The sequence below is a fragment of the Corvus hawaiiensis genome, chromosome 2, assembly GCF_020740725.1.
Source record: "Corvus hawaiiensis isolate bCorHaw1 chromosome 2, bCorHaw1.pri.cur, whole genome shotgun sequence".
Taxonomy (NCBI): domain Eukaryota; kingdom Metazoa; phylum Chordata; class Aves; order Passeriformes; family Corvidae; genus Corvus; species Corvus hawaiiensis.
Window position 1 is genome coordinate 112,532,646 of NC_063214.1, and position 15,874 is coordinate 112,548,519.

General features: G+C 44.4%; 1 protein-coding gene across 18 annotated transcripts in view; it reads right to left on the bottom strand.

Annotated features, from left to right (window-relative positions):
• Positions 1 to 15,874, bottom strand: part of DMD (dystrophin) — a 1,090,817-nt gene that overhangs the window by 63,210 nt on the left and 1,011,733 nt on the right. For all 18 annotated transcript variants that reach the window (XM_048288642.1, XM_048288670.1, XM_048288700.1 and 15 more), the window contains one exon: positions 3,732 to 3,806. In XM_048288642.1, coding sequence (XP_048144599.1) covers positions 3,732 to 3,806 — 75 coding nt within the window. The remainder of the gene's footprint in view (positions 1 to 3,731; positions 3,807 to 15,874) is intronic.

Below are 15,874 nucleotides of genomic sequence, written 5' to 3' on the forward strand. Positions count from 1 at the left end.
GTAAGCGCCACTGCATGTCTCTGAGAGCATCAATTCTCTGGAAATTTACCTAAATGTAACCTCAAGAGATGAAATTACTTCAGCTTGCTCAGCTGGACAGGGGAGGGAAAATACACTGAAAAGCTCATGGGTCGAGATAAGGACAGGGAGATATCACTCATGAGTTACTGTCACAGGCAAAACAGACCTGACTTGGGAAAATCAACTGAATTTATTACCAGTCAAATCAGAGGAGGATAACTAGTAATAAATCTTAAAACACATCCCCCAGCCCCTCCCTTCTTCTCAGGGTCATCTTCACTCCCAAATTCTCTACCTCCTCCCCTGCAGCAGCAGGGGAATGGGGGCTGTAGTCAGTTCATCACATGTTGTTTCTGCTGCTGCTTCCTCCGCAGTGGGAGGATTCCTCACATCTTCCCCTGCTCCACTGTGCAGTCTCCCACGGGAGACAGTCCTCTACAAACTGCTCCAATGCAAGTTCTTCCCACTGGCTACAGTTCTTCACAAACTGCTCCAGAGTGGATCCCTCCCACAGGATGCTGTCCTTCAGGAACAGACAGTGCTGCCAGCAAACCTGCTCCAGCGTGGGCACCTCTCCAAGAGTTCACAATTCCTGCCATGAGCCTGCTCTGGTGTGGGCTTCACATGGGTCACATCCTCCTTCAGGCACCCACCTGCTCTGGCATGGGGTCCTCCACAGGCTGCAGGTGGATATTTGCTCCACTGGGGAGCTCTGTGGGCAGCAGGGGCACAGCTTCCTCACCATGGTCTTCTCCATATGCTGCAGAGGAATCTCAGCTCTGGCTCCCGGAGCATCTCCTCCCCCTCCTTCTGCACTGACCCCGGTATCAGCAGTGTTGTTTCTCTCACATATTTTCCCCTCCTCTTTCCCAGCTGCTGTTGTGCAGCAGATTTTCTCCCGCACCCTTCTCAACTGCATTATCCCACAGGCAGTACCACTGGCACTGATGGGCTTGGCCTTGGCCAGCAGCAGGTCTGTCTCGGAGCTGGCTGGCATTGGCTCTGTCAGACATGGGGTAAATGTCTAGCAGCTTCTTAGAGAAACCACCCCTGGCGACACCCGCTACCAAAACCTGGCCATGCAAACCTGACACAAAAGTCCAAGATGAGTCCAGAATTATTTAATGGTAGGAATCAGTTACTGAAAAACACCTGAAGGACCACCGAGTCATCAGTCACAGCCAGCAAAGGTTTGTGAGGGGAAAGTCCTGCTTAATATATTTAATTTCCTTTTATAACATAGTAACCCAGCTAGTTGACCAAGGGAAGCCAGTTCACATGATTGTTTTGGATTTCAGTAAAGCTATCAATACTGTCTCTCACAGGATCTTTCTGGACAAAATGTCCAGCCCACAGCTGGATAAACACATCATGTGATGGGTGAGCAGCTGACTCACAGATGGGGCACAAAGGGTTACAGTGAATGGGGTGACATCAGACTGGTGACCTGTCACTAGGGGGGCTCCACAGGGCTCCATCCTCAGCTGTGTGCTTCTCAACATCTTCTTAAAGGACTTAACACAGGACTGCAAGTGATCCTGACCAAATTTGCAGGTGATAAGAGACTGGGAGCTATTGACTCCCTTGAAGGCAGGGAGACGTCAACAAATTAGAGGCCTGGGCAGTCACCAACCATGTGAAATTCAACAAGGGAAAGTGCTGGATTCTGCACCTGGGATGGTGCAGCCCTGGATGTATGGACAGACTGGGGAATGAGAGGCTGGAAAGCAGTGCCAGGGAAAGGGACTTGTGGGTCCTGGTTGATGGAAAGTTGAACCTGAGCCAGCAGTGCCCTGGCAGCCAGGATGGACATCCCCATCCTGGGGCATCAGGCACAGCATCGCCAGCTGGGCAAGGGAGGGATTGTCCTGCTCTGCTCTGCACTGGGGTGGCCTCACCTCGAGTGCTGGGGCAGTTTTGGGCACCACAATATAAAAAAGACATTAAGTTGTTAAAGAACATCCAAAGGAGGGCAGTAAGGATGGTGAAGGGCCTTGAGGAGAAGCTGTGTGAGGAGAGACTGAGGGCACTTGGTCTGTTCACCCTGGAGGAGACTGAGGGGTGACCTCACTGCAGTTACAACTTCCTCGTGAAGGGAAGAGGAGGGGCAGGCACTGATCTCTTCTCTCTGTGACCAGTGACAAGACCCAAGGGAATGGCCTGAAGCTGTGTCAGGGGAGGTTTAGGTTGAATATTAGAAGAAGGTTCTTCACCCTGAGAACGGCTGGGCACTGGAACAGGCTCCCCAAGGCAGCAGTCACAGCACCAAGCCTGACAGAGTTCAAGAAGTGTCTGGACAACCCTCTCAGGCACATGATGTGATTCTTGAGGTGTCCTGCCCAGGACCAGGAGTTGGACTTGAATGATACTTTTGAGTTCCTTCCAACTCAAAATATTCTATGATTCTAATACAGATAAAATGAGATGCAAGGTTTTGCACTTTCAGTCATAAAAACCTGTTACAAGTTACACTTATGCACTGCCAGCTAGTTAATTCCAAAAAGTCTGCTTCCTTCAGTGCTGCATTGATTATGAATACTTTTCACCGCAAATCACTCCAGTTTCTTTATATCACATTTCCACAGTGAGTGTGGCAAAAGTGCTGTACCATGGAGAGATGTTTATATTTCTAATCATCATAATTCCTTCTCTGTCACTGCATTCATGTTGAAATCTTTCATTATGTTACACGACTTTTCACTTATTGTTTATTTTTCCCTTTTTTTTCCTATTTTTAATACATTCAGAAATTAAGTCTGCACACTTTACTGGAATTCACCCATGCTTATAAGCCTAAAAGTAAACACGCTCAAAAATACCGAGGTTTGACACAGCTCCAGAAAGCATGTGAGCACAAATCCAACTTGAGATAAATCAACAGTTGAGACATTTGCAACTGTGTCAGAAATTTAACCCTGTAATTAAATGCCAAATAGTGAATGTTAAAATATTTTAATAATCCTCTCAACTGGACTGCCTAATAAACTACTTGCTTTTGTAACTAGCTGGCCTATCAAGAAAACTCTGAGCGAATTATTTAGCTATCAAGCTACAATAAGCTGAAAAGGAAATGTAATTCCAGTGAAAAGTAGAATAACATACAGCAGTTGGGAGAATTAAAATGTTCGAACATACACACCATTAATGTACAGCTGATGAGAGACTTCTCAACACAACTGAAAACTGGGGAAAAAATGAAGCTAAATGTTTATTGTGATGATCTCATTTAAAAGGCAATAACCCCTCAGGGTTCAAGATTCAACAAACCATTAGCAACTCCAGCTCTAAAGTGATTATTTCACCCAAGCTCTCACTGCTCCTACCACACCACAGCTGTGTTCCTTTTGGCTGTAAAGCTGCAGCTGACACAGGACATGGCACAGTGACATGGCACAGGATAGGGCACAGTGAAAATACCTGGCTAAAGAGTGTAAAGATAAGAAACATGTACGGTATATGTACAGTTTTATTATTGAACTGCTGCTCTGCTTTACAAGGGACAGATCTGCAGACCACCCAGCACTGTGGTTTTGTAATGATCACGCAAACATGTGGCAGCAGAAGGCTCTTCAGGTGAGAGGTTTTCATGTACCAGGCTGAGCTGGGGGTATGTGTTGGGAGTGTTTTTCTGCTTCTGAAAGCTGTGAATAAACTTGTGTGTTGGTCACGGAGCCTTCCCGGCAGCGGGCGAGGCACAGGCAGGTACTTACGGCAGAGAGCTTTCTGCAGCCTGCGGAGTTTCATGGCAGTCCTGTACGCCGAGAATCTGACGTTGTTCAAATCAGCTGCAGGGAGGCAATATTAGAACAAAAGATCAGCTTTACACATTAGAAATAACCAGACTCACAAAGACATTGTTATGTTGAACTACAAGATTATACCTGTTGGTTAAAAGAGCAGAGGGGGAAAAAAATTTGTTGGAAATTTCACTGAGCTAAAACTGTCAAACCTTGACAATCAACCATCCAAAAAAACCCCACTAAGTCCTAAAGTGTTACTTCCTTTTGTTCAAAGGCACTGAACTAAAGAGCACTTGAAAGGACAACACCAGTGACTGCAGCAGTGTGTCTGAAAATACTGCAGAGCTTTTCACACTGAAGGTACTGTGAGAGAGGTAAGACCCTGAAACTCTTCCTTGCTCGCCTTATGCACCAGCCAGGCTGTATGCAGGCAGCCCTGAGGTAAGAGCTCTGCCCAGGAAAAAACAGGTGACTCTCAGCTACTGCTAAAACAAAAAACTTATTTAAAAAATCCAATTAAACTTCTGTGCTTTCCATCTAAGCAGGCCCCAGCCATGCCCAGAGATGCAGAGCCTTTCTGGAGAGACGCCAGCTCACCCAGCCAGGTGAGTTCCCAGGTCCCCACCTGCACAATGGCAGGGAGCCAGTGGCTCTGGCAATGTGATGGGGTATGGCACCCTGTTGGAAACACATTGTCTGGCTCAACTTTTGCTAGAGCTGTCCTCCTATGTTTAACAAAATAAGGACATCAGCACAAGTCCCCACTGAATAGTTTAACCGTGGCTTGCAAAAATGCCTGGGACACTGTGGGGACAAAGACACACCAGACCAGAGCACAGAAGCTGGCTCCCAAGGGGCACTGCCAGCAGCTGCACTGGGAACTGAGGAGTGTGGCAGGGGACACACCCATATGCTACAGGGCAGCCACCCCACCAATGAAAAAACAGATGCATGCTCTTGGCCCTGTCACCTACACAGCTAATTCCTGGGCACAGACACTCCTGTGCAGCCTAAGGATCATTCCCAAGAGATTGCTTGGCATATTGCAACTTAAAGGTTCTCCAGAACAGAAATACACTGCTTGTGCCAGCCAGTTTCAGCACCTGACAACACTGCGGAATGCATTTAATTTACTGATGAAACCCATGGAGTCTAAGGAATTACTGATGGGAAAGTGTTTAGAAAATGTAAACTACGATCTAAATATAAAAACATTAGGGGAAAAAATGTAGTGGCTCAAAATAAAGGTCTCTTTAGCTCAATAAGCTTCCTCCAAGCCTGACAGACTGTTACAGAAAGAATATGATGAAAAACAGGGAAAGACAAAACATTTCCTTGCTGGCATATGAGCTAAGGTGCTGTAAAGCTGTTTGAAATGTGGTAACTTGGGTGTAACTACCCCAACATCATTTATAATGCTGTACAGGTATAGGTAGCAGAGGGAATATAGTCTCAATTACATTAATTTTAATTAAGCTGTTCTGAATGAATAATATGAGGTATGATAATTCAGTAGTTTTGTATACCTTAACCAAAGCTGTGGAATGTTTCTGAAACATGTCTTAGAGCAAGAAAGAAAGTTTCAGATTTGTATATAATTTCTTTTTCTTTGCATAAGATGCAACTGCCTGTTGGGGTCCCTCCCCTGCCGTGTAGCCCTGGGAGAGGGGCCCTGAGGGCACAGACACGGGGCTTCCCTGCCCCTGCTCAGCCTCGTTCCCATTGGTTGGTTTGTGTTCCCTGCGCGGGCAGAAGGACCCTTGGTCCCGTGACTGGGACAGTTCCTCAGCAGAGCTCCGGCCATGCGGCTGGAGAAATAAACATCTCTGAAACAGCTAGCAAGAATCTGTCTGTTTATATATATTTCCTTTCCACGGGACTCCTGGTTTGATATATGCGTGTTGCAGGATCCCCACTGCAACAAATGGTGGAGATTTGTGAGCAGAACGATCCCCGATCCCTAAGCGACTGATTTGTGTGAGTAAACCCTGGAAACTTTGGATTCCTCTTCTTGGTTTTGCTTTGCTATTCCATATCTAAACTATGGAGGAACCGTGGGAAGACTCTTGGCTCTCAGAGCCGCATATGGACATTTATCTTAAACTTAAAATGATTCTTGAACAACGATTTGTAAATTTTAGCTTGATTCAAGCTCAAAAAGAACTGAAACACTTCCTGGCATGGTTGTTTAAGAACTTTTTCTATGTTTCTTGGGATTTAATTCTTACCAAGGGCTTTTGGAAAACCGTTTGGACACAGTTAATACTAGAGTCAAAATATATGCCGATGGAAGAATATTTTCGTGAATATTATTTAGTTACTGAGACTGTTGAGCAACGTCAGCTGTGTCCTGGCGAAGGGAAGCGTGGCGCAGGGACCGTGCGGCCCAGGCCACGTGCACCGAGCGCCCTGCGAGCAGCAGCGAGGCAGTTCCCGCGCGCGGGCGGAGCCACGCGAGCCGCAGTGTCGGTGGCGGAGCGAGGCGCGGCGGGACCCGGCGGTGCCCGAATGGCCCCGTGCAGCGCGTGGTGGAGCGAGCCCCGGGAACGCCCGACCGAGAGGGGCGGCACGCGGGCGGCGGCTGGCGGCGATGGCGGTGGAACGGAGCCGCGCCCAGCCGAGACGCGCGCTGGAGCGGGGCGCGGGGGAGTCCTCGCTCGGGGGCCCGGCCGAGACGTGGGTGCGGCGCCCGGCAGCAGCAGCGAAGCTGCGACCAGAGGAGGCGACGCACGGAGAACTGAGCGGCGTGGCCCGGCCCGGCCCGCGCAGCCCCGAACGCGACCCCGGGAAGAGCGCGCAGGCACCAGCAGCCCCGAGAATTCCAACACGGGAGCGACCGAAGGAGAGAGCAAAGACGCAGCGAGACAGAAAACAGCAGCCACTCGAAAAAAGGAAAAGATCATAGCAACTAAGACCTTAGGGATAGTAAAATGGTATAATGTTAAGCAAAATTATGGTTTTATAACAAGGTATGACAACCAGCAAGACATATTCGTGCATAGAACTGCTATTAAAAAGAATAACCCTGAAAAATGCATCCCAAGCTTGGGAGATGGAGAAGTGGTGGAATTTAATATTGTACTAGGGAGAAAAGGGTTACAAGCATCGCAGGTCACTGGGCCTGATGGTGTTCCTGTAAAAGGCAGTATATATGCAAAAAATCGTAGTCATGTTAGACAGTATCTCCATTGTAAACCCCCCCTACAGTTTCCCTTTCCTAATCCCACCTTTCCCTTTTACTCTATGTCCTATTACCCCCAGTGTATTCCCAATCCGTTTTTTCATCCATGGTTTCCCTCACAAAACCATGCTTTTGCCAATTGTTTCCCCAAAAATCCCTTTCCAATGCCGAGTGGGGGATGAAAAGGGGGAGGGAAGAAGTTAAACCCTCTCCTGCCTCAGTTTCCCCAAAAGCATGCTCAGAGAGTTCTGTCTCCCTTCTGTCAGCCCTAAGATGTTCCAGAGAATCTGTTTGGACATTTAAAGACTCAGGAGGGTGGCTTGTTTTGTTTTGAAACTGTTCTTGTTATGTTTATCCAGTTGTTTTCATTCTCCTTTTATTAAAATAAAACGGGTGAGGTGTTGGGGTCCCTCCCCTGCCGTGTAGCCCTGGCAGAGGGGCCCTGAGGGCACAGACACGGGGCTTCCCTGCCCCTGCTCAGCCTCGTTCCCATTGGTTGGTTTGTGTTCCCTGCGTGGGCAGAAGGACCCTTGGTCCCGTGACTGGGACAGTTCCTCAGCAGAGCTCCGGCCATGCGGCTGGAGAAATAAACATCTCTGAAACAGCTAGCAAGAATCTGTCTGTCCATATATATTTCCTTTCCACGGGACTCCTGGTTTGATATATGCGTGTTGCAGGATCCCCACTGCAACAACTGCCCATTTTTAACGGGCACTTCTGTGTATTGCTCCTGCCAGCTCTGTCTCTCACAATCATCCCAACAGGTCCTTTATTATGTGGTGTAGAATACAGTGAGAAGTTTAAATAAAGCGACTTAATTTGTCTTAAATGGAAATTAATAAAGCCGTCTCTCACAAACACACCATGAATTCAATTACATTTTGTACCCTTGTTGCAAATCTGTATTTGAATTCTGTAGTAGAATATTATGGCTAGCATTTGACAAAATGAAGAAGCCTTTCTTGAATTCTTCCTGAGTGTTCTGAAAAAAGCTTATCTATTTATTATTTACATTTTCAGAAATGTGAGTAAATATATATGCATATTTCAGGCCTCAATCAAGGCAGAAAATACAATCTGTGAAGACATTTAATCCTGGAAGTGCTACAGTTTACATCTATTTTCCAGTACATGTAATACATACTGAATTTATCATCAACCTTAACGACATTGCTGCCAAGAAGCATCTGCTCTAAATGATGAAGCAGCAATGTCAGGTGCTCATTTTGGAGCCCTCATCTCAGGTTTTGGGAAGGTAGTAGCACTGCTGCTCATTTGGCTCTGCAAGCCAAGGCTAAGCCATTGCACACCTCCACTGCCACCTTCACTGCTGCCACCAGGAGTAGCCCGCACCCAGTAACTGTCCCTGTGCCAACGGCTCACTTCTGTCTTCCTTATGCCACCACCTTCATGCTCCTGATGGGAAGCTGTCCTACCAGATGGTGACTGTCACTTAAAGTCACTGGATCTTAAAGATTTCACTTTTCTCCTCCCTATGCCTATGAAATTGCCAGTGGTGTCTTTCCTCCCCTGGGGCTACTGCTGGAACAAACGTATTGATCTGTGTAGCAACGAAAAGGGGCCCAGCTGCCTCCTAACTGGGTTCAAAACATTCCCCTTGCTGGATGAGACCCCGTTTAAATGAACCACAGAACACAAGACTGCCAGGGAATGAGTCTCAGCCCCTGGGCTTGGGAGCACTGGACATAAAGACACCTCTCACAGTGAGTGGAGGGACCTTGAGTGAGGAGCACAGAAGCACTGCCTGGTCACAAGCCAGCTGCTCCTGCTGGGAACAGGCAGAGGAGGGAGGAAGGAGGCTCAAGCAGCAGCAACTTTCCAAAAGCCTATGGAAACACCAGTAGTTCCTACCTCTCTGTGTTGTGAAATTGTTTTTGGTTTTTTTCCTTCCTGTGTCCTAAGGGATAAAAAAGTTGTTGCTTTCTCCACCCCCACACAGCCCACTAAAAGAGTCAGGACCTATTAAGCCTTGATTCCAAAGCTTTTATCATTTTGGAGCAGGTTGAGGAGCTCAGTGCACACCAGTTTTCATTCAGCCCTTTCCTCCCACTCCTAGAAAGGATGCACCACCTCATCCTTCAAACGGGGTGGTCAGGGGCCCTTGCTGTATTGTGAAACTTTTGCAAGTTGTTAACAATACTCCCTCTTCTTGCTCAGAAGGCAACTTTCAAGCTTTGAACAAAAAACCATAAATGCCCGAGAGCACAGTCTGTTTATGGTCTGAAACAACGATGCAGTGGAAGAGGTCACCTGGCCCCTGGAAAGGAACAGACAGAAGAAAGGATCACGAGGGAGTACTTGGTGACATATTTACGTCCCAGAGCAAAGAGAAATCATGATTTTTTCCATCACTCAGCCATGAATGACCTCTCTGTTCAAGTGAATGTATATCCTTCTCTATATAATAACATGATAACTGTGAACAAGAACTAGTGCTTTTATTACAAATGCAGCTTCAATGAAGGGTACTTCAGACTGCTGATAGGAGTAACTCAAATCAGAAATACTGTGGCAAGATTAATAAGATAATTAAATTCTAACATTTTCTGCATAATTCTGCATGTTGAGAGAAATCTCAAAACATAAGGGCTATGTTCTGTTTCTACAGTATTCTAGAAACACCTGCAATTACACACAGCAGATCCTTTTGCTAGTGGATAATCAGGCAAAAAACCCACTCATTTGAGAAGTAGTCAGTGATTCAAACCACCTGCTGGAATGTCCCACTGACTACTGACACAGTAACAATAAATAAAATCTTGTCATTTGGGTTTTTTTTTAAATCCTCCCTTGCTAAATTTCAGATTTTACATTGGGACATGCGTAGGATTTTAAGAGGAAAAACATACTCTCATATTCTTGAGTACTTACTGCATAAAATAGCTTGTAAAATAACTACAAGCAATAAAAAAATTAAAATCAGGTTTTTTTAAATAACCTATTTAAGAAGAAGTTTAGATTTCAGCATAAGGGTGTACTTGTTTTTATTCTTAAGGAGTCACATCTATAACCCAGACAACAGGTTTTAAGTAAGGTGTTACAATTGAACTGCTTTTCATGGTGGGTCTTAAACAGACTGACACCCCCCCCCCGCAGCTGCTGGATCTTCTGAGCGTGCTGAGTGACTGGGAGGTTCCATTTGATATCGTCCTATCCTGTATGACAGGCTCATCTCACTGAGTGTTTAAAAGCACTGGGATGGGCCAGGCTACCTCCCACCAAAGGTTGTTCATATCATTTATCTCTATCCAAATGTAATCTGAAGGCATCTCATAAAGTCCTTTCTACCCAGAAACTACCTTTTTTCCTTACTTTAAAAAGGGGGTGTCTTGTTTACATTATTGTGAATACTATTATAATTGTTTTTTTAATTAGTGAGGGCAAAACACACACATTTCACTTGGTCCTATGGACAGCAATTATCTCAATGTCTGGACATCATCTAACTGAAATGAGCAGCTTGCATGCTTCAGGTGATATGAATAAAATTTAGCAAATTAACAACTTCATTCTTTTAAAGAAATTAGATGTCATCAGGTCAAATGCTCACCTTCATTTGATAAGATTTACAGAGTTCTGAGAGGTTTTTTACCCTCAGGTGCAAGGACAGAAAATGTGAACCTAGAGTGATATACCTCAAAACCTGAAAGCCTGACTCAGCCACATGTGTGACATTGTTCATAGAGTGCTCATAAATACACTGCCTGGGGATAACCTGTTTTGGGAATTACAATGCCTACCTAACAGCTGTTAAAAACTGTTTACTGGACAGTCCTGACTAGACCATAATTCCTCTATAGCCACTAAGCTTTCCATGTTTCATCAGACATTAGCGGCACTCTTGCCTTTTCAAGAAGCTTCAGCTCACGTTGTTTCAATACAGCTGAGATTCCCTGTCCGGCTGGTAGGAATGCTGGGCTCCTCTTGCTGCCCAAAACCTGTAAATAAATCTTCTAATGTGCCCTACAGTGACATATATTGCCTCTTCCGGAATTGTAATTTTAAAATGCAAATGAGACAAATGCACAAAGGAAAGAAATTAACCAAGTAACACTGTTTAATATGAGCTGAGTCTCAGCCATTGACTTTTATTATAACAATAATTAATGCTATCATCTACACTGCTTTGGTAATAAATAACAGTAAACTGTTATTATATGTACAGCTTAACCACTCTCCATGAAATGACCCAGCATGTTGTATTAGGCCTGTCCAACTGAGTGAAAAAGCCGACAGTGTCTCTGCAAATTACCAAGTGGGAGGTACCCAGGGCACCACAATGCTACTGATTGCATCTAGACCCAGTGGCTGAACAGCAGAGCATGTGCCAGCATCCCTGTAATCAGACCAACTGACATGACCTTTGGAAGTTTCAGCATGCAATGTCTTTTCTTCAGCCTGCAAACCTAAAGATTCAGGAAATTATATGATGTACACCTGGTACATCCCATTACGGAACTGGGATATGAGTGGAGTTTGCAGTCAGAAAGTTCAGAAACCTTTTACGTACTCTGGGTGAGAAGCAGTCATACTGGTAAATCCTAAAAGAAATAACAAACAACCTAAGAAAATAATAATAAAAGGTGTCCATTTGCAAACCAAGAGTGCAATTACCTTAAGCAAAATGTTCCCATACTGGTCATCTATTCTGTAACAGAACAGCCCTTCATTCTCTCTAGAACAGCCTCCTTCATGCTAATATACCTGTGCTTTCATTTACAAGGGATGCCAGGTTAACTGCTCCCTGTAAGTTCTACCTCTCTGCCACAGCTACGTTTACTGTCTGTCAGGTGTGTGCTGCACAGGATGCAATTACACAGTTAGAAAGATGACCTCCTCTAGACTGACTACTGTCCAAGGCTGACTGAACCCAAGCAATCCTATTTTCTGAAACAGGCTTGAAAAGGACATTAGTGAATAAGCAACCTTTAAAGAGAGGCTATATGGATCATCTCACTGGATTGCAGTAGAAATCAAACTACTGATGCATGCCATAGGCGTGGGTCTTACTGGTACAAACATGGAAAACAATTAGCTGAATATGAATAAAACTTCATAATAAATAGACGGTTTAGTAGTTGCTAATACAAACTGTAATGGCAGCCAGGGGCAGTTTAGTCTCTTCAAGCAGCATTTCAGAGGGACAAATCAACATACCTAAACCAAAGAGGATGAAGTTAGTCAGCCTTGGTCACTGGGAGTTAGAAGTACACATTGCTGCACAAGAGAAACCAGCCACAAGACCAACACAGCAGCTGCTGCTGAAAGCTCAGAGAAGGCTCAGAGGTGCCTTCCAGCATTCTCCCACCTTGTGTTAAGCAACTCTGACATTTCTTTCATGTAATCCATAGAGAACTGCCCCCCATCCCTCTAAATTAAATGGAGAGCTGTCACCAGTGCACTGCAGTCTGCAAGGATGAGGATGGTTTTCACCCTCTTGTCTTGCCTTGGAGAATTAGGATTGATAAACAACATGTCTGACTGTACCCTGCTACTGCAATTACTGTACATGGTGACACTAATGCACCTTGAGGACACTTGTACTGACATGACATGACATGGGAAGGCAGGAGGAGGGGGACACTAACAGTATGGCACAACAAGCCAAGTCCTCCTGGGCCATCATAGCAAAGGTTGGAGTCATTTTCAGCTTAAAGGCAAAATACTAGTATTCAGAGCTAAGCTGCCTGACATTAAATACTCACTCTCAGAAGATAATCTGAAAAAATTGAGCAAACTCAGACCACTTTATGATTCCTGCTCTTCCTGTCTCTCCCATCATGCAAAGGTCCTTGGTCTCCAAGACAGTGAAACAACACAAATTCTCTTTTCAGTGATGCCCTGGAGTCATCACGAAGGATGAAAAAAATTTGTAAGGGGGATGTAAAAGAGCAGTGTAAAAACAGCAGATCTGCTGCAGAGGAACTGCTTTTGGAAAGAAAAGCAGCTGGAGCAGTTTTGGTACTTTGAAGTCTTTCAGAAGGAAGTTAGAAGAAAATAGGAGTGGTTCATAATGGTGTAAATACAAACCAGGGGATGTCTGTCAGCCTCTGATCCTTTGAAGCTCACATATCATAGTTTTTACTACCGTTCCTATTTCAGCATTTATTTATTCTCTATGTTCTTAACTTACATGATTCCTTTTTTTATTTAATCTGTACCAACATCTACTACCTGTTGCCACTTCAACTAAACGTTAAATAACAATTATGTCATTCAATATAGACAGATTATGTAACTTTAAGTAGCCATAAGTTTAAAAGAAGAGTAAAAATTGCTCAACTTGAGTAAATTTTTGATTAAAACTGATAAAATGCTACATTGTTTAAATAATAAAGAGGAGTCAGGAACAAGCATCTTAGTATCTTTAAAAGAAAATCTCTGTTAGAAAGAACCACCAGTTGGAAATTTTTTGATACACATATATAATTTCAAATCCAATATTTAACAAGTCTCTTAATAACCAGCTATGTTTCAGCAAATGAGCTCCAAGAGAATTTGAGGATACTTCCTTCATAGGCAGATTATTGTATAATTTCTTCCAGTAGCTTCTTCCTGCTGCCTCTGATGCAGTCCCAATTGAAGAGGTTACAGGACTTCCTTGACCAACAACCTGATCAGGCAAAAGCGTGCACAGCACATTGCTATCTTCTTTTATTAGGACCAAATAATGCTCCCAAGTAATTTAGCTTCATTTTTATTAATACCCAGATCTCTAAAGACAGAAAAATGAACCAATATATCTCACACTTGAAATTAATCTATTTTAGCAAAATGTAATGCAACAATCTGTAGGTGTGCGAATTGGATATGTGAAGATTAATGTTACTCTTCTTTCTTAGAAAAGTGTCTCTTGCATCTCAGAGGCAGGTAAGAAATGTTACCTTGTGCCAGGATTCACCTACCTCATTCACTTAAATTAAGCTTTTGGAATTTGTAAGAATTTAAATTAGACATAAGCATCCTGCAGCAGATTATGATTGTCAGAGACTGAAATATTATAATTTATGACTTAAACATTTTCTTAAAGGACTTTTAAAACTGTATTACAAAAGCTGCAGAGAAGACTACCACACCCTGAATGGACTGAGGCCTGACACTGCTCGATGATGAAGATAAGATAAAGTAACAAACTCAGGACATTCACAAAGCACAAGCTTGACACCTCCAAGGTGGAGACCACCGCCCCAGCGCTATCAGCTGCCAGGCTTGCACAGACCCTCAAACCACAGGGTGGAGGGAGGAGAGGCTTTGGGTGTCTGGGAAAAGCCTGTGGTCAGAGATGCAGTGACCGCCCATCCTCCCCTGTGCAGAGGAGCCCAGCTGAGGGGTCCTCACCGGGGAGGGGAAGCTTATCCACAGCAGAAGGGGGTGACATGGCCCATCACAGGGGCCCCCCTCAAAGGGGTCCCCAGACCCTGCACCAGAGCACCAGAGATGGTGCAACAGACCCTCAGTGTTGCAAGGGACAGTGTCAAGCCAGCCTCTGCAAGGGAGACACGTGGGCGTTCCCACCTGGCCCACAGCGTGTATTAATCCATGGGATTCTGCACTCTTTGGTGCATGGTGAGGTGGTGTGGCAGCGTGTGGCAGCGTGTGGCAGCGTGTGGCGGCCCAGCCACGGCAGCGACGGGGGACCCTCACCACCAGCAGACCAGATGGAGGGGAGCAACGAGACATCGTTGGGACCCTCGGATGGGTGCTATGCTTCCACCTAACCCCTGTCACCTCTCCCTGGCCCCCAACCCCCCCCCCCCCAATTTCTTTTTTCCATTTCTTTCTTTCTTTTCTCTTCCCTTCTCTTTGCTTCGTTTACTATTAAATAGAATACATAAATTTTTTGGCAACAACATCTAACCTCGTTTGGTTTTAATCTCGTTTGTGGGAACATTTTGAACCTCCTAAGTTCTTTCTGGTTTATGCTCAGAGACTTAGCTTGATTTGCTTTTCTGAGTTTAAACCAGATCATAAAAATGATACACCAGCATACATAGAGAGCTACATCGCATAGCACAATTATTCCATGCTGGCTAAGTGTAGGAGTTGGAAAATGGAAATTAAAACTCTTGACAGCATTGATGTATTTGGTCTCACTTTTTTACATTTACCCGGTTGCCAAATTCATGCTTTCTACCAGATTTTTAAAAAGGCATACATACTAACCTCTTTACTAGCTTCTTTATATGAATTAGAAACGAAATTTGGATCCTAATGTGGGGTAAAATAATAGGATCTAATGAGTATGCAATACAAAATCTACTTTAATAACATCTTCTTGGATAATATATTACTGAACAGTCTGAAAAGACTTCAAACATCCCATTATTACCATTTTGACCTGAGGCAAAGCAAAGCACTGAAAATACATCAAGGGTTCTGTTCAAGACTAAACGGGTTATACTTGTATTATGCAGTTTGTGTGAGAGTTCGGCAACGGTGATTACACCCAGTTCAAAAATAAAATAATTCTGTAGGTTATTCAGTAGCACTATCATCAAAGCTTCACCCATGTGGCAGTAGACAAAGAGTCACCTTGTCTAGTCTCTTTTGTACACATATATCAACACCTCAGTTTACTCATAAAAATACGTATTATGCATACTTTGCAAAAATCAGTGTCGCTTTCACATTAATGAGTGTTTGGTCTCAACTCTAAAAGAAATAAAACCATCCAGATAGAGGACTGCTTTTTTGGACATTTCTTGCTCCTGAAAAGGAAAATAGCAGGAGAAAAAGAAAGTTCACAAGTAAGTAAGAAACAAAATCTGCCTGAACATGTTCCTTCTTTATGCAGTAAAAAATAAGGCTATCTTAAACTCCTGACATTTGGGTGATACTCACAGTGATAAACCTCAGTTAAACTAAATGCAAACTGACTTCGGCAGTCACACATCTTCTGACTGCTGACCTG